This window comes from Salvelinus alpinus, chromosome 26, assembly GCF_045679555.1.
Source record: "Salvelinus alpinus chromosome 26, SLU_Salpinus.1, whole genome shotgun sequence".
In the NCBI taxonomy this organism is placed as follows: Eukaryota; Metazoa; Chordata; class Actinopteri; order Salmoniformes; family Salmonidae; genus Salvelinus; species Salvelinus alpinus.
In genome coordinates this window covers 1,200,374-1,219,626 of record NC_092111.1, presented here as the reverse complement: position 1 = coordinate 1,219,626, position 19,253 = coordinate 1,200,374, and the positions used below count along the sequence as shown (strand labels likewise).

General features: G+C 47.6%; 2 protein-coding genes across 2 annotated transcripts; one reads left to right on the top strand and one right to left on the bottom strand.

The window, feature by feature from the left end:
• Positions 1–396: 396 nt before the first annotated feature.
• On the top strand, positions 397–1,623 carry LOC139554394 (uncharacterized). The gene is made up of 3 exons (XM_071367142.1): positions 397–794; positions 1,140–1,227; positions 1,382–1,623. The coding sequence occupies exons 1-3, from the start codon at positions 447–449 to the stop codon at positions 1,564–1,566; spliced, it is 621 nt and encodes a 206-aa protein (XP_071223243.1). The 5' UTR covers positions 397–446; the 3' UTR covers positions 1,567–1,623.
• Positions 1,624–14,064: 12,441 nt separating this feature from the next.
• LOC139554410 (polysialoglycoprotein-like) lies at positions 14,065–16,282 on the bottom strand. Its single transcript, XM_071367158.1, has 4 exons — positions 16,134–16,282; positions 15,893–15,958; positions 15,646–15,729; positions 14,065–15,509 (listed from the first exon to the last, which is right to left on the bottom strand). The coding sequence occupies exons 1-4, from the start codon at positions 16,231–16,233 to the stop codon at positions 14,173–14,175; spliced, it is 1,587 nt and encodes a 528-aa protein (XP_071223259.1). The 5' UTR covers positions 16,234–16,282; the 3' UTR covers positions 14,065–14,172.
• Positions 16,283–19,253: the final 2,971 nt, after the last annotated feature.

Here is a 19,253-nt window from a genome sequence, read left to right as displayed (position 1 = left end):
TCCATGGTCTCATTCAGGAGATAACCATAAGACGCCAGCTTCAATCCATGACTGGCCACAGAAGCCTCTCTCAACCAGCGCTGCCAAATCCAGCACTGAGGAAGCTGTCAAAGGACGATGCGTCAGAGCTCGTTTACAGCTTTGCCCACACTTCTGTTAGCAGACTCCTGGGGCAGTGTTTGGGTAGGCCTATGCCACCCACTGCTGACAGGGTTTTGGATCAGGTCATCAAGTTGATGACAGACATGGTGATGCACAGTCTGACTGATCTGTCCAAGTCTGCAATGGAGGGTGGTAAGTGAAAGTACCTCTTTTCATCTGCATAGGACTTCATTGTAACATGATGCTCAATACATTGCGTTTTATGATGTGAACTTTGCTGGTTGTGTTCAAAATGGCACCTTCTTCCATGTTTAGTGCACTACTTTTGACCAGAGCCAGACCCTATGGGCCCTGTTCAAAAGTTGTGCACTATAAAGGGAAGAGAATGCCTTTTGGAACGCAGTGACTGCTTTCCATTGTTGCGTCCTCTTCTCCCAGTTATTGTACCCAGGTCAGTCACACCAGCTTGCTCTTCTTATTTAGACACCAGCAATGCCGCAAGTGACATCACTCATGGCGTTGTGGCTGACCTTAATGCTACTAAGGAATTCCCCGCCAGGGGCCTTAGCCCGGCTGATGTAAAGGCTGACGGCATGGCCCGCCTTCCCTCTGCCAGAGGGGAAGAGACTAAGAAGAACAGGAAGTGGCGCTTCCTACCCAAAATTGGCAAGATTCCAAAGATCAGGATGAAGGTAGGGGGCTCAGTGTTTGGAGATTACCTCTGTAAGGCAGGGCTGAAATGTACCCTACAGATTCACTAAACTAAACCTAATGTCTCTCAGCATTAGAACAATGCTGTTGTCATTGTCTTTAGGAGGTTGAGTGAGGCCGCTGTAATACAATCCTAATACACATGGGAGAGAGTCAATGGCTGTGTCCCAAATTGCACCCTATTCCCTATATAGTGCACTACTTTTGACCAGAGCACTATGGGCCCTTGTCAAAAGTAGTGCCTTACGTAGCCAATAGGGTGCATTTAGGGATGCATACCATATATTTTACACAGGCTCAGTTGTCCTGATGTGTTTTGTCAACAGCTGTTCAAGACAAAAGGGGAACCGAAGAGCCACCCTGAACAGGATGCGCTGCCTACCAAATGTCTCAGAGAGACTCGTATTTCACAGAGTAAGTGATAAGCATCGATAATGTCATATTGATGTATCACCCTATGGCCAGCTTGTTAAAACAGTGACTACAGATACAGGCGGACAGACAGACGGATAGACAGACAGACAAACACACACGTTCATTTTCTGATTATGAAATATTCTTATCACAGATGCTGAGTGTGAGGTTCCAGAGCTTCCATCCACTTCCCCACCCAAGGAGGACCTGACAACCACACTGGCCCCTGCTCCCCAGGAGTCCCAGTCCCGTAAACGCCCTCTCATAGTCAGGGTGTTACGAGCTATCTCCAGAGCCGTCTCCAAACCATTCAGAGGAGCTTTTGGGAAGAAGAATTAGCCAAATGCCTGATTTTATTACTATTTTAATCAGAGCCTTTATTTAATAAAACATTACGCAACTTCCGCACTCAACAACCCGGTCGCATTCCGCTTCGCTCCACAGGTAGTATCACATTTTCATTTCATTTCATTACAGTACAACGGTTTGATTTGTTTGATCTTAGCTAGCTACATAGCTAGCTACATAGCCGTCTTTGTATCAAAGATAATTGTGTAGTCTAGAGCGATTTTCTAGGTTAGCTAGCCAGCTATTGTCGTTCTTTTAACGCAACGTAACGTAATCAACACTGCTAGCTAGCCAGCTAGCCCCCGAATAGCAGCACTGTAGAAACTATTACACTCAACGGAACGACTTGATTAGTGTAGTGTCAACAACGCAGCCACTGCCAGCTAGCCTACAAAGTCAACAACGCAGCCACTGCCAGCTAGCCTACTTCAGCAGTACTGTATCATTTTAATCATTTTAGTCAATAAGATTCTTGCTACGTAAGCTTAACTTTCTGAACATTCGAGACGTGTAGTCCACCTGTCATTCCAATCTCCTTTGCATTAGCGTAGCCTCTTCTGTAGCCTGTCAACTATGTGTCTGTCTATCCCTGTTCTCTCCTCTCTGCACAGACCATACAAACGCTCCACACCGCGGTCACCCTAATCTGGTGGTCCCAGCGCGCACGACCCACGTGGAGTTCCAGGTCTCCGGTAGCCTCTGGAACTGCCGATCTGCGGCCAACAAGGCAGAGTTCATCTCAGCCTATGCCTCCCTCCAGTCCCTCGACTTCTTGGCACTGACGGAAACATGGATCACCACAGATAACACTGCTACTCCTACTGCTCTCTCTTCGTCCGCCCACGTGTTCTCGCACACCCCGAGAGCTTCTGGTCAGCGGGGTGGTGGCACCGGGATCCTCATCTCTCCCAAGTGGTCATTCTCTCTTTCTCCCCTTACCCATCTGTCTATCGCCTCCTTTGAATTCCATGCTGTCACAGTTACCAGCCCTTTCAAGCTTAACATCCTTATCATTTATCGCCCTCCAGGTTCCCTCGGAGAGTTCATCAATGAGCTTGATGCCTTGATAAGCTCCTTTCCTGAGGACGGCTCACCTCTCACAGTTCTGGGCGACTTTAACCTCCCCACGTCTACCTTTGACTCATTCCTCTCTGCCTCCTTCTTTCCACTCCTCTCCTCTTTTGACCTCACCCTCTCACCTTCCCCCCCTACTCACAAGGCAGGCAATACGCTCGACCTCATCTTTACTAGATGCTGTTCTTCCACTAACCTCATTGCAACTCCCCTCCAAGTCTCCGACCACTACCTTGTATCCTTTTCCCTCTCGCTCTCATCCAACACTTCCCACACTGCCCCTACTCGGATGGTATCGCGCCGTCCCAACCTTCGCTCTCTCTCCCCCGCTACTCTCTCCTCTTCCATCCTATCATCTCTTCCCTCTGCTCAAACCTTCTCCAACCTATCTCCTGATTCTGCCTCCTCAACCCTCCTCTCCTCCCTTTCTGCATCCTTTGACTCTCTATGTCCCCTATCCTCCAGGCCGGCTCGGTCCTCCCCTCCCGCTCCGTGGCTCGACGACTCATTGCGAGCTCACAGAACAGGGCTCCGGGCAGCCGAGCGGAAATGGAGGAAAACTCGCCTCCCTGCGGACCTGGCATCCTTTCACTCCCTCCTCTCTACATTTTCCTCTTCTGTCTCTGCTGCTAAAGCCACTTTCTACCACTCTAAATTCCAAGCATCTGCCTCTAACCCTAGGAAGCTCTTTGCCACCTTCTCCTACCTCCTGAATCCTCCTCCCCCTCCCCCCCCCTCCTCCCTCTCTGCAGATGACTTCGTCAACCATTTTGAAAAGAAGGTCGACGACATCCGATCCTCGTTTGCTAAGTCAAACGACACCGCTGGTTCTGCTCACACTGCCCTACCCTGTGCTCTGACCTCTTTCTCCCCTCTCTCTCCAGATGAAATCTCGCGTCTTGTGACGGCCGGCCGCCCAACAACCTGCCCGCTTGACCCTATCCCCTCCTCTCTTCCCCAGACCATTTCCGGAGACCTTCTCCCTTACCTCACCTCGCTCATCAACTCATCCCTGACCGCTGGCTACGTCCCTTCCGTCTTCAAGAGAGCGAGAGTTGCACCCCTTCTGAAAAAACCTACACTCGATCCCTCCGATGTCAACAACTACAGACCAGTATCCCTTCTTTCTTTTCTCTCCAAAACTCTTGAACGTGCCGTCCTTGGCCAGCTCTCCCGCTATCTCTCTCAGAATGACCTTCTTGATCCAAATCAGTCAGGTTTCAAGACTAGTCATTCAACTGAGACTGCTCTTCTCTGTATCACGGAGGCGCTCCGCACTGCTAAAGCTAACTCTCTCTCCTCTGCTCTCATCCTTCTAGACCTATCGGCTGCCTTCGATACTGTGAACCATCAGATCCTCCTCTCCACCCTCTCCGAGTTGGGCATCTCCGGCGCGGCCCACGCTTGGATTGCGTCCTACCTGACAGGTCGCTCCTACCAGGTGGCGTGGCGAGAATCTGTCTCCTCACCACGTGCTCTCACCACTGGTGTCCCCCAGGGCTCTGTTCTAGGCCCTCTCCTATTCTCGCTATACACCAAGTCACTTGGCTCTGTCATAACCTCACATGGTCTCTCCTATCATTGCTATGCAGACGACACACAATTAATCTTCTCCTTTCCCCCTTCTGATGACCAGGTGGCGAATCGCATCTCTGCATGTCTGGCAGACATATCAGTGTGGATGACGGATCACCACCTCAAGCTGAACCTCGGCAAGACGGAGCTGCTCTTCCTCCCGGGGAAGGACTGCCCGTTCCATGATCTCGCCATCACGGTTGACAACTCCATTGTGTCCTCCTCCCAGAGCGCTAAGAACCTTGGCGTGATCCTGGACAACACCCTGTCGTTCTCAACTAACATCAAGGCGGTGGCCCGTTCCTGTAGGTTCATGCTCTACAACATCCGCAGAGTACGACCCTGCCTCACACAGGAAGCGGCGCAGGTCCTAATCCAGGCACTTGTCATCTCCCGTCTGGATTACTGCAACTCGCTGCTGGCTGGGCTCCCTGCCTGTGCCATTAAACCCCTACAACTCATCCAGAACGCCGCAGCCCGTCTGGTGTTCAACCTTCCCAAGTTCTCTCACGTCACCCCGCTCCTCCGCTCTCTCCACTGGCTTCCAGTTGAAGCTCGCATCCGCTACAAGACCATGGTGCTTGCCTACGGAGCTGTGAGGGGAACGGCACCTCAGTACCTCCAGGCTCTGATCAGGCCCTACACCCAAACAAGGGCACTACGTTCATCCACCTCTGGCCTGCTCGCCTCCCTACCACTGAGGAAGTACAGTTCCCGCTCAGCCCAGTCAAAACTGTTCGCTGCTCTGGCCCCCCAATGGTGGAACAAACTCCCTCACGACGCCAGGACAGCGGAGTCAATCACCACCTTCCGGAGACACCTGAAACCCCACCTCTTTAAGGAATACCTAGGATAGGATAAAGTAATCCTTCTCCCCCCCCCCCCCTTAAAAGATTTAGATGCACTATTGTAAAGTGGCTGTTCCACTGGATGTCATAAGGTGAATGCACCAATTTGTAAGTCGCTCTGGATAAGAGCGTCTGCTAAATGACTTAAATGTAAAATGTAAATGTAATTACTGCATTGATTTCTGTCTATAGTAGTCTTACTGTTTGTGCAAGATAATGGTAAAGTACTTCAAACCACATAGTCAAACGTATTTATAGTGAAGCACTTCATATATGTTTTATTTTATTTATCCTTCATTTAACTAGGCAAGTCAGTTAAGAACAAATTATTATTTACAATGACGGCCTACCCCGGCAGAACCTGGATGGATAAGATGAACAGAGAACACTTTGTAACACTTTCTATGAAGCCCAAATCTATAATGCATACACTCAAGTTTACTCATCATTGGGAAAGGTAGGCCAAAAGGCCTTTACTTATCATTGGGAAAGGTAGGCCAAACGGCCTTTACTCATCATTGCGAAAGGTAGACCAAACGGCCTTTACTCATCATTGGGAAAGGTAGGCCAAACGGCCTTTACTAATCATTGGGAAAGGTAGGCCAAACGGTCTTTACTCATCATTGGGAAAGGTAGGCCGAACGGCCTTTACTCATCATTGGGAAAGGTAGGCCAAACGGTCTTTACTCATCATTGGGAAAGGTAGGCCAAACGGTCTTTACTCATCATTGGGAAAGGTAGGCCAAACGGCCTTTACTCATCATTGGGAAAGATAGGCCAAACGGCCTTTACTTATCATTGGGAAAGGTAGGCCAAACGACCTTTACTCATCATTGGGAAAGGTAGGCCAAAAGGCCTTTACTTATCATTGGGAAAGGTAGGCCAAACGACCTTTACTCATCATTGGGAAAGGTAGGCCAAACGGTCTTTACTCATCATTGGGAAAGGTAGGCCAAACGGCCTTTACTCATCATTGGGAAAGGTAGGCCAAACGGCCTTTACTCATCATTGGGAAAGGTAGGCCAAACGACCTTTACTTATCATTGGGAAAGGTAGGCCAAACGACCTTTACTCATCATTGGGAAAGGTAGGCCAAACGTTCTTTACTCATCATTGGGAAAGGTAGGCCAAACGGCCTTTACTTATCATTGGGAAAGGTAGGCCAAACGGCCTTTACTCATCATTGGGAAAGGTAGGCCAAACGGCCTTTACTTATCATTGAGAAAGGTAGGCCAAACGGTCTTTACTTATCATTGGGAAAGGTAGGCCAAACGACCTTTACTTATCATTGGGAAAGGTAGGCCAAACGGCCTTTACTTATCATTGGGAAAGTTAGGCCAAACGGTCTTTACTTATCATTGGGAAAGGTAGGCCAAACGGCCTTTACTCATCATTGGGAAAGGTAGGCCAAACGGCCTTTACTCATCATTGGGAAAGGTAGGCCAAACGACCTTTACTCATCATTGGGAAAGGTAGGCCAAACGGCCTTTACTCATCATTGGGAAAGGTAGGCCAAACGACCTTTACTTATCATTGGGAAAGGTAGGCCAAACGACCTTTACTCATCATTGGGAAAGGTAGGCCAAACGTTCTTTACTCATCATTGGGAAAGGTAGGCCAAACGGCCTTTACTTATCATTGGGAAAGGTAGGCCAAACGGCCTTTACTCATCATTGGGAAAGGTAGGCCAAACGGCCTTTACTTATCATTGAGAAAGGTAGGCCAAACGGTCTTTACTTATCATTGGGAAAGGTAGGCCAAACGACCTTTACTTATCATTGGGAAAGGTAGGCCAAACGGCCTTTACTTATCATTGGGAAAGTTAGGCCAAACGGTCTTTACTTATCATTGGGAAAGGTAGGCCAAACGGCCTTTACTCATCATTGGGAAAGGTAGGCCAAACGGCCTTTACTCATCATTGGGAAAGGTAGGCCAAACGACCTTTACTCATCATTGGGAAAGGTAGGCCAAACGGCCTTTACTCATCATTGGGAAAGGTAGGCAAAACGACCTTTACTCATCATTGGGAAAGGTAGGCAAAACGACCTTTACTCATCATATCATGTCAAAATAAATGCTTCAGTGTTCAAGTAACAGACACATCTCAACATCAACTGTTCAGAGGAGACAGCGTGAATTAGGCCTTCATGGTCAAATTTCTGCAAAGAAACCACTACTAAAGTACACCAATAAGAAGAAGAGACTTGCTTGGGCCAAGAAACACGAGCAATGGACATTAGACCGGTGGAAATCTGTCCTTTTGGAAAAGCAATCCAGATGAAGCTGGTCGAGAGAATGCCGAGTGTGTGCAAAGCTGTCAACAAGGTAACGGGTGGCTAAATATAAATAAAATATATATTGATATGTTTAACACTTTTTTGGGGTACTACATGATTCCATATGTGTTATTTCATAGTTTTGAGTTCTTCACTATTATTTTACAATGTAGAAAATAGTCAAAATAAAGAAAAACCTTTGAATGAGTAGGTGTGTCCAAACTTTTGATTGGTACTGTATGTATACATATATTCTATAGTTTTGTACTCTGCATCGTTGGGGTGGTCTCGTAAGCAAGCATTTCACAGTGAAGAGTTGATTTGAGAGGGAAAGACAAAGCGCGAGGGAGTCCAAATGTATTCTGACCTAGTCTTTAGTATGAAACCATTTTTAATGAGACGAGTACAAAACATTAAAGGAAGACTTGTCTCCATGTCTCGTCCGTACCTGGTTGGAGTACTCGGGTGGGGGGTCCCGCAAAGTTCATCCCAATGGCTGAGGGAGGAGGGTCATTCTTTTCCAGAGAATCTACCAATTTTCCTTCCTGAGGAAATTGCAAGAAATTTCCGAGCTTCCCATTCAAACCGAAAGTGCTATTTAGAAGCATATGTTTTATTTAACCAGGTAAGAAAGAAAAAAGAAAACCAGCCCCGTCGCGGACCAGGATGTCTTGCTCCCAGACAGGCTAAACAACTTTTTTGCCCGCTTTGAGGACAATACAGTGCCACTGACACGGCCCCCTACCAAAACCTGCGGGCTCTCCTTCACTGCAGCCGAGGTGAGTAAAACATTTAAACGTGTTAACCCTCGCAAGGCTGCAGGCCCAGACGGCATTCCCAGCCGCGTCCTCAGAGCATGCGCAGACCAGCTGGCTGGTGTGTTTACGGACATATTCAATCAATCCTTATCCCAGTCTGCTGTTCCCACATGCTTCAAGAGGGCCACCATTGTTCCTGTTCCCAAGAAAGCTAAGGTAACTGAGCTAAACGACTACCGCCCCGTAGCACTCACTTCCGTCATCATGAAGTGCTTTGAGAGACTAGTCAAGGACCATATCACCTCCACCCTACCGGACACCCTAGACCCACTCCAATTTGCTTACCGACCCAATAGGTCCACAGACGACGCAATCGCAACCACACTGCACACTGCCCTAACCCATCTGGACAAGAGGAATACCCATGTGAGAATGCTGTTCATCGATTACAGCTCAGCATTTAACACCATAGTACCCTCCAAACTCGTCATCAAGCTCGAGACCCTGGGTCTCGACCCCGCCCTGTGCAACTGGGTCCTGGACTTCCTGACGGGCCGCCCCCAGGTGGTGAGGGTAGGTAACAACATCTCCACCCCGCTGATCCTCAACACTGGGGCCCCACAAGGGTGCGTTCTGAGCCCTCTCCTGTACTCCCTGTTCACCCACGACTGCGTGGCCATGCACGCCTCCAACTCAATCATCAAGTTTGCGGATGACACTACAGTGGTAGGCTTGATTACCAACAACGACGAGACGGCCTACAGGGAGGAGGTGAGGGCCCTCGGAGTGTGGTGTCAGGAAAATAACCTCACACTCAACGTCAACAAAACAAAGGAGATGATTGTGGACTTCAGGAAACAGCAGAGGGAGCACCCCCCTATCCACATCGACGGGTCAGTAGTGGAGAAGGTGGAAAGTTTTAAGTTCCTCGGTGTACACATCACGGACAAACTGAATTGGTCCACCCACACAGACAGCGTTGTGAAGAAGGCGCAGCAGCGCCTCTTCAACCTCAGGAGGCTGAAGAAATTCGGCTTGTCACCAAAAGCACTCACAAACTTCTACAGATGCACAATCGAGAGCATCCTGTCGGGCTGTATCACCGCCTGGTACGGCAACTGCTCCGCCCACAACCGTAAGGCTCTCCAGAGGGTAGTGAGGTCTGCAGAACGCATCACCAGGGGCAAACTACCGGCCCTCCAGGACACCTACACCACCCGATGTCACAGGAAGGCCATAAAGATCATCAAGGACAACAACCACCCAAGCCACTGCCTGTTCACCCCGCTATCATCCAGAAGGCGAGGTCAGTACAGGTGCATCAAAGCAGGGACCGAGAGACTGAAAAACAGCTTCTATCTCAAGGCCATCAGACTGTTAAACAGCCACCACTAACATTTAGCGGCCGCTGCCAACATACTGACTCAACTCCAGCCACTTTAAAAATGGGAATTGATGGAAATTATGTAAAAATGTACCACTAGCCACTTTAAACAATGCCACTTAATACAATGTTTACATACCCTACATTACCCATCTCATATGTATATACTGTACTCTATATCATCTACTGCATCTTGCCATCTTTATGTAATACATGTACCACTAGCCACTTTAAACTATGCCACTTTATGTTTACATACCCTACAGTACTCATCTCATATGTATATACCGTACTCTATACCATCTACTGCATCTGCCATGCCGTTCTGTACCACCACTCATTCATATATCTTTATGTACATATTCTTTATCCCTTTACACTTGTGTGTGTGTGTAAGGTAGTAGTTGTGGAATTGTTAGGTTAGATTACTGTTGGTTATTACTGCATTGTCGGAACTAGAAGCACAAGCATTTCGCTACACTCGCATTAACATCTGCTAACCATGTGTATGTGACTAATAAAATTTGATTTGATTTGATTTGATTTGATGAACCAGGTAAGATGGGGAATAGTTACAGGGGAGAGGGGAGTGAATGAGCCAATAGTAAGCTTGGGATGATTAGGTGACCGTGATGGTATGAGGGCCAGATCGGGAATTTAGCCAGGACACCAGGGTTAACACCCCTACTCTAACAATAAGTGCCATGGGATCTTTAGTGACCACAGAAAGTCAGGACACCTGTTTAACGTACCACCCGAAAGACAGCACCTTTCCCCAAATACAGCCCTGGAATATTATTTTAGACCATAGGAAAGAGTGACTTCTACTGGCCCTCCAACACCACTTCCAGCAGCAACTGGTCTCCAATCTAGGGACTGACCATTACCAACCCTGCTTAGCTTCAGAAGCAAGCCAGCTGTGGGATGCAGGGTGTTAAGCAGCAAATAAAATCCAACATGATTATACCACTCTACGTGGAGAAATACACTAATGGGTTCTTGTATTTGTTGCATATTAATCAACTCAAAGTCACCACACTATTTCATTAATGTTGCCTAGTTTTAACAGGTCTATCAGCCACTGTTGGCCGACGGGTCAAATGAGGTTATTACAGTAGCCTACCCTCCACTGAAAGATGCATTTCGGTCCTTTCCTCTCCCCTTGCACCTGACTATCAAGAGAATTTGGGAAGGTTGTGGCTGTTTATACTTCGGTTATTGTGATGATTTTGTCAGAGGAAACAAATCTGAATCTCCTATAATGTAACAGTTACGCTGTAGCAGAGATTCAGCCCACTGGATAGCGCCGCAGTTGATCAATTGCACGTAATTCTAAACCCGCAGTTTATCATGTGCCATTCTAAGGTAGGCTATATTTACATCAAATCTTCTCAATCCTACCTATTGCATCTGTTCTCCAGCAATAAAGTAAATGATCAAGTTAATATTCATTTAGTCACAGCATAAACTAAACGTGAGCCTACACAAACGTGGACTACATAATCAAATTAAATAAACTTGTCAAGACCCTGCCATTCTTCTCCGTTATTACTTCTATTCAAGACAAAATACCCCCAGTTCTCGCATTATTTTACAGACTTGGTCAGAAAGGGTAACTGATTCTCAAGACCCAGACAAACAAATGTAGAATAACATTCAATACACAAACTTAGGCTACATAAAATAACCTGGAAGGCCTACCCTGTAGCAAACAAAATAATTTGCATAGGCCATAACGGTTTAACTTCCTTCAAAACACGCTGAATTTATTTATTTATTTCACCTTTATTTAACCAGGTAGGCTAGTTGAGAACAAGTTCTCATTTACAACTGCGACCTGGCCAAGATAAAGCATAGCAGTGTGAACAGACAACAACACAGAGTTACACATGGAGTAAACAATAAACAAGTCAATAACACAGTAGGGGGAAAAAAATAGTCTACATACATTGTGTGCAAAAGGCATGAGGAGGTAGGCAATAAATAGGCCATAGGAGCGAATAATTACAATTTAGCAGATTAACACTGGAGTGATAAATCATCAGATGATCATGTGCAAGTAGAGATACTGGTGTGCAAAAGAGCAGAAAAGTAAATAAATAAAAACAGTATGGGGATGAGGTAGGTAAATTGGGTGGGCTGTTTACAGATGGACTATGTACAGCTGCAGCGATCGGTTAGCTGCTCAGATAGCAGATGTTTAAAGTTGGTGAGGGAAATAAAAGTCTCCAGTTTCAGCGATTTTTGCAATTCGTTCCAGTCACAGGCAGCAGAGAACTGGAAGGAAAGGCGGCCAAATGAGGTGTTGGCTTTTGGGATGATCAGTGAGATATACCTGCTGGAGCGCGTGCTACGGGTGGGTGTTGTTATCGTGACCAGTGAACTGAGATAAGGCGGAGCTTTACCTAGCATGGACTTATAGATGACCTGGAGCCAGCGGGTCTGGCGACGAATATGTAGCGAGGGCCAGCCGACTAAAGCATACAGGTCGCAGTGGTGGGTGGTATAAGGTGTTTTAGTAACAAAACGGATGGCACTATGATAAACTGTATCTAGTTTGCTGAGTAGAGTATTGGAAGCTATTTTGTAGATGACATCGCCAAAGTCGAGGATCGGTAGGATAGTCAGTTTTACTAGGGTAAGTTTGGCGGCGTGAGTGAAGGAGGCTTTGTTGCGAAATAGAAATCCGATTCTTGATTTGATTTTGGATTGGAGATGTTTAATATGAGTCTGGAAGGAGAGTTTACAGTCTAGCCAGACACCTAGGTATTTATAGATGTCCACATATTCTAGGTCGGAACCGTCCAGGGTGGTGATGCTAGTCGGGCGGGCGGGTGCGGGCAGCGAACGGTTGAAAAGCATGCATTTGGTTTTACTAGCATTTAAGAGCAGTTGGAGGCCACGGAAGGAGTGTTGTATGGCATTGAAGCTCGTTTGGAGGTTAGATAGCACAGTGTCCAAGGAAGGGCCAGAAGTATACAGAATAGTGTCGTCTGCGTAGAGGTGGATCAGGGAATCGCCCGCAGCAAGAGCAACATCATTGATATATACAGAGAAAAGAGTCAGCCCGAGAATTGAACCCTGTGGTACCCCCAAAGAGACTGCCAGAGGACCAGACAACATGCCCTCCGATTTGACACACTGAGCTCTGTCTGCAAAGTAGTTGGTGAACCAGGCAAGGCAGTCATCAGAAAAACCGAGGCTACCGAGTCTGCCGATAAGAATATGATGATTGACAGTCGAAAGCCTTGGCCAGGTCGATGAAGACGGCTGCACAGTACTGTCTTTTATCGATGGCGGTTATATCGTTTAGTACCTTGAGCGTGGCTGAGGTGCACCCGTGACCGGCTCGGAAACCGGATTGCACAGTGGAGAAGGTACGGTGGAATTCGAGATGGTCAGTGATCTATTTAACTTGGCTTTCGAAGACCTTAGGCAGGGCAGGATGGATATAGGTCTGTAACAGTTTGGGTCCAGGGTGTCTCCCCTTTTGAAGAGGGGGATGACCGCGGCAGCTTTCCAATCCTTGGGGATCTCAGACGATATGAAAGAGATGTGAAACAGGCTGGTAATAGGGGTTGCGACAATGGCAGCGGATAGTTTCAGAAATAGAGGGTCTAGATTGTCAAGCCCAGCTGATTTGTATGGGTCCAGGTTTCGCAGCTCTTTCAGAACATTTGCTATCTGGATTTGGTTGGCATAAATGAGTAAAGCAGTGTCACAGAAATGTTTGAATTACAGCAGATACCTACCGGTAGCTCAAACGTTGGAGCCAATTTTGTTGCTGTATTAACTGCATTTAAAGGTTGCGTGTATGTGCTTTTTGAATTCATGGCGACTAAGTACGGTTTGCTACGACGCACACCCTGAGCAATGCGGCTAGAGAAGGCCTGTATGAACAGACTACCTCACGCTTCTCATAGAAATTTACCGGTTTCTTCCAATGGTTTATCCCATGTAAATCGGAGTGGGTGGGAAATCCTGGTCAAACTGTTCCTGCCCTCAAACACTAGGTTAGCGGCACTACAAGCAACTATGGGAGAGCCTGGACCTGATAGCAGCCTGCCAGCTAAGACAGGTTAGCATTGACTTATTTAAACATGAAAGTTTGGATTGGCACTGGGATATGAAGACACACCGCCAAAACGATGGGCTAATGATACGAGAGCTGGTTTTACATGTATTCACTAATAGGAAACCAAGTCAGTTACAAGAGAAGACTCACAGCAGTCATTTAAATGCAAGTTGACAACCGTGATATTAGTTAGCACTGACACCATTAACCCCGATTCTAGCAGCCTCATATGCCCCAACCCTAAACACTCAGTTCCAAAACCATCAAGTTTAAAGGAACTAGAACCCATTCCACATCATGTGATGCTACTAGCATAATTTGACCAAATGTAGCTTAAGGCAAATGGTGATTTAAGCACAGGGGTCAAAGTAAACATATTGCTGATGCCAAAGCATGGTTATAATGCAAAATAAATGTTGCCATCACCACAGTTACTCATGTCAGGTCATAGACCTCAACTCCAAGTAGGAACGTCAAAACAATACTGAGGACACAAGTATTACAGTTAGCGTTTAATTAAGCCAAAACAAGAAAATGCAGTTACACACACAACCTGGACTAGAATACCCATGAACTCTTGCATGGACCCCGAGCACCATGTCCCACATCAGATATCCATGTTTGTGGTCAACGGGGGCTCAGATGCAGAAGAGAACAGTTCCTCAATGGCATGGTCAGAATGGCCGGTCGCAGCTGCCGAGGTAGCGTCGTCAGACGGGCCAGTGGCAGCGTCAGAGGTAGCGTCGTCAGACGGGCCAGTGGCAGCGTCAGAGGTAGCGTCGTCAGACGGGCCAGTGGCAGCGTCAGAGGTAGCGTCGTCAGACGGGCCAGTGGCAGCGTCAGAGGTAGCGTCGTCAGACGGGCCAGTGGCAGCGTCAGAGGTAGCGTCGTCAGACGGGCCAGTGGCAGCGTCAGAGGTAGCGTCGTCAGACGGGCCAGTGGCAGCGTCAGAGGTAGCGTCGTCAGACGGGCCAGTGGCAGCGTCAGAGGTAGCGTCGTCAGACGGGCCAGTGGCAGCGTCAGAGGTAGCGTCGTCAGACGGGCCAGTGGCAGCGTCAGAGGTAGCGTCGTCAGACGGGCCAGTGGCAGCGTCAGAGGTAGCGTCGTCAGACGGGCCAGTGGCAGCGTCAGAGGTAGCGTCGTCAGACGGGCCAGTGGCAGCTTCAGAGGTAGCGTCGTCAGACGGGCCAGTGGCAGCGTCAGAGGTAGCGTCGTCAGACGGGCCAGTGGCAGCTTCAGAGGTAGCGTCGTCAGACGGGCCAGTGGCAGCGTCAGAGGTAGCGTCGTCAGACGGGCCAGTGGCAGCTTCAGAGGTAGCGTCGTCAGACGGGCCAGTGGCAGCTTCAGAGGTAGCGTCGTCAGACGGGCCAGTGGCAGCTTCAGAGGTAGCGTCGTCAGACGGGCCAGTGGCAGCTTCAGAGGTAGCGTCGTCAGACGGGCCAGTGGCAGCGTCAGAGGTAGCGTCGTCAGACGGGCCAGTGGCAGCTTCAGAGGTAGCGTCGTCAGACGGGCCAGTGGCAGCTTCAGAGGTAGCGTCGTCAGACGGGCCAGTGGCAGCTTCAGAGGTAGCGTCGTCAGACGGGCCAGTGGCAGCTTCAGAGGTAGCGTCGTCAGACGGGCCAGTGGCAGCTTCAGAGGTAGCGTCGTCAGACGGGCCAGTGGCAGCTTCAGAGGTAGCGTCGTCAGACGGGCCAGTGGCAGCTTCAGAGGTAGCGTCGTCAGACGGGCCAGTGGCAGCTTCAGAGGTAGCGTCGTCAGACGGGCCAGTGGCAGCTTCAGAGGTAGCGTCGTCAGACGGGCCAGTGGCAGCTTCAGAGGTAGCGTCGTCAGACGGGCCAGTGGCAGCTTCAGAGGTAGCGTCGTCAGAGGACAGGGCATCATTTGCCGGAGAGCTACCATGGTTTGGAGAAGCTTGGGATTCTACTTCATTAGTCTGGAAATACTCTAGAGAGAAAACATAAAGGAACAGTTGGGTATTCTACAGCAACACAGCTGTTCTACACGGTCTAGGCCAAATTGCCATTCGAATGTTGAGCAACATGAACCCAACACAGATTTAAAAGTTTGTTTCAGGCCGTACCTTCTCTGTCTTGTTTAGCGTCAGACCCTATGGATCGGAGCAAGGCCAGGGCATGCACAATGGAGACGTCATTTGATGACAGCTCTGAAAAACGTAGGTTAAGGTACACAAGCAAAATGACCAAATCAAAGGGTTTGACAACATTATTTAGACAACTAAGTTACTCTATGGTGTTGAATGAGTGTCAAACACAGCAGCACCATAGACACAGTACAAAGCTAGAAGGGTTGTGGAAAGAAACACCTACCTCCAAGTCTCCTCTGCAGAGAGACTTGATCTTGCTTCTGGGACTTTCCAACAGGGTAACAAGAAACTGAGGAGAAAGTGTTGACAGAAGTTGAGTTGACACAAAATAGCTACATATATTAATAATAGCAGATGACTAATGCGGAACAAACAGACAGTCAAATTTTAATCTCACACTGATAAAGTTGAGCATATTTCCCAAACAAATCTCTTCAATCCAAATAAAACATTAGTGAACCAACCTTTCACAACCCCCACAGTCAACACAAAGAGCAGCAATTCTCTCACACCTCCCATGATCATGAAAATAGTCTGTGTTATCAACAGGTAATGTCTACACATGGCCTGTATGAGGCTTATATAGGCCACTAATGACCGTTTACCTGACAAACATGACTTAACGATCAATTAACATGCTTGATTGAGGTGTTACATTCAGATAGAAATAGACCATGTAGAACATATGTTGATTCTGGTGGGCAGGCAATCTTTTCTACTCCATATATTGCATTTATATCTGTAATGTTTAACCCTAATGGTCTCAGATCAGCAGTAGAAAGAAGTAGGCCTAATTATTTTAGGTGTAATATTCAAAGATATTAGGGGGAAATAAACACTGTACCCAAATCCACTTTTTACAATGCTCCTGGGAAATGGGTAGGCCTCCACCATATAGTCCTCACAGTTTTACAGCTGTGTTATATTCCTTTATTTACATAGATCACATACATAAATATATATGTTAGCTGTAGGTAGCTTTGGGATAAAATTCCCATATTGTATTGTTACTAACATAAATCATAATATATCATATTTCCCTCATTTGCTCTGTAGGAGGTTCGTCATATGAAGGACATTCAAGTGGATGTGACCCCTAACCTGCAATAGGGGCTCAGTGGGGTGACAGACATCCTGTAACGGATCTCCAAGCTAGTGTCTGAGGACCTGGAGGAGGCTGTGTCTACAGCTGTGGTTCAGGACAAGCATGGTAACCTACCCTAACCTCACTGTATGAAGGATTTTATTGTTATGGATAGTCATCTCCAATCTGTTCAAATATCACTGTTGTTGATAACACACATTACCAAAATTATTCACACTTGTCTTCCTATTTCCACATAATCTGTCATGGTTCCCCACCCCAACAGGGCATAAAACCAACCTCTCTTTATTGCTACTGCTAATACACCCAAATCCAACAGCTTTCGAGTATCTTATTGCTTTTCTTCTAACCCTGAATGGCAACTTTTTATCCTAGTACACAAGCATGTCACTTTATCCATCCACACCCACTCTACTGCCGCATGTCCACTGCGGCTGAGACTTTCACCCACTCGTTACAGGTATTAGCAGGTAACCAACCCCACCCGGGTCTTACCCCCTAGGTACCCGCCTGCTCGGGCTTACCTTCCGGGACTCACCCTATTCTTATAGTACTAGCAGGAACCAACCTACTTGGGATTTACCCCTTAGGAGTTACCCTCTACAGGTATCAACCTGTTCGGGTTTACCTTCCGGGACTTATCAAATACCGCAAAGCTATGACCGGTCGTAATACAATGAGACTACTGAATAAGCTCAGGCTTTCTAGGTCCGTACCCTATAATTGGTTCAGCGTACGACTCTCATCTCCCCAAGATGTCAGAATTAGTGATAACAGGTGTAGGAACTGTGCCTACCTTGTTTCTGTTTCACTGATTCAGAATCTCTAGTTCGACTGCAAATCGTGGTGAACCCTGCTCGCAGTGCCAACTGTTAGGTTCTAATTCTCAGAGTAAAAACTCGACGGACACTATGAAAGCTTTAACCAAGTTTATTCTTCCCAGAGGGTCAAGACAGCTGCATTAGACAAAAAACATATTCACACAAGCACTGATATTTAATCCTTTCTCCTATGCTGAGTCTCCTCCTACACCTCTAAACAGCCAATGCATCTCTGTTGCTAGACAGAACCTTAGTGATATCTGTTCTTCCTCACTTCATCTGACCTGACCGCTACCCCAAAGTGCTCACTCCTCCCCAACTCAAGGCTGTCATGGTGATTGGTACCAGACTGTCATCATAGATAGCATCTTCAAGGCTAAAGCCAACGGAGGAAACAAGGGGCGAGCGACCAGCCCCTTTACCTATTTTCTCACTGCCATTTCGGCAGAAGTACAAAGCCTAGTTGTTCAGAGATCGGCTAGTAGACCGTCCACCAGACTGTCCAACAACGACCCACTGCTGAACATTTCCAAGTCAAAGGTCTTAAGATCAGTTCTGCTTAAAATGGCAGAACTCTTTGGTCAAGGTCCAAGTGAAACCTGTCTAGTTCCACTAGTCCAGAGTCAGTCCGACAACTCTATTTGCGACTGGACTCTGAATGCAGGCACCATTCATCCAAGTCAATTTCTGTCCAACAACAGAATGACAGAAGTGTCATCCGATGTTGTGGATCTTGTACTTGAGGTTTTTGGGATAACAGGATTTTTGGATAGCAGGAGCCCGTCAAGGCCACAGAGTGCCTGCTCCTACAACTCAGCTAGTGGAGCAATAGATATGAGAGCTCTTGCTGGGGACTTGGTCAGACAGGTGTCTGTCAAACTCAGACCCTTTGTCTCTGAGAGTCAACTCTCCACCATGTCCATGACAGATCTGTCATCATCTATTTCTGACTCCACCTTGAAGCAGTTGTGTTGTAGCTCTGCTGTTGCTGCAGCAACTGTCTGTCAAGCAATCAAAACGGAGCTCGAGAGCCAGAGACCTACCAACCTGTCAGCCAGAGACCTACTATCGTCTCTGGTAGAGACCATTGAGGACATGGATATCTCTGACGTCCTCCAGGGCCCGTCGGCCATTTTGGAGGAGGCTGCTATGATAAAGCACCCAGAGATGTCCACCTCGATAATATACAGGTCTTTGCTTCTCGACTCATCTCTCGCCTCCTCTAACATGGTCACTGAGAGCATTATCTTCAACAGTCCACGCCCATCAGAGGAGAATGTGAGTATTCAGAAGGTGCTCCCTGCTGATAAAGTTGACATCCTCCATGGTCAACCAGTGGAGGAGTATATCGTCAAAGCTGAGCAATGCATCACTCAGGTCATTCAGGATGCAGCTGTCACATATACTGGCGTGCTGGATAAAACCGACACTTGTGGGAAACTGTCGGAAGTTCTGTCTGTCTGTGTTTCCGCGGAGAATATTGAGGAAGCATCCTCTGATCTATTTGGTGGAATTATTTCCGACCTGCATGAGGTATCTGAGGTCAATAAGGCCTCCATGCGTACGAAATCAGGTCGCAAAATGTTCTGGGTGGAAGTGAGTTCAGGTTCCCAGAAGATTTATACCAAAACCCTGGACAAACTGAGGAAGCTTTTCAC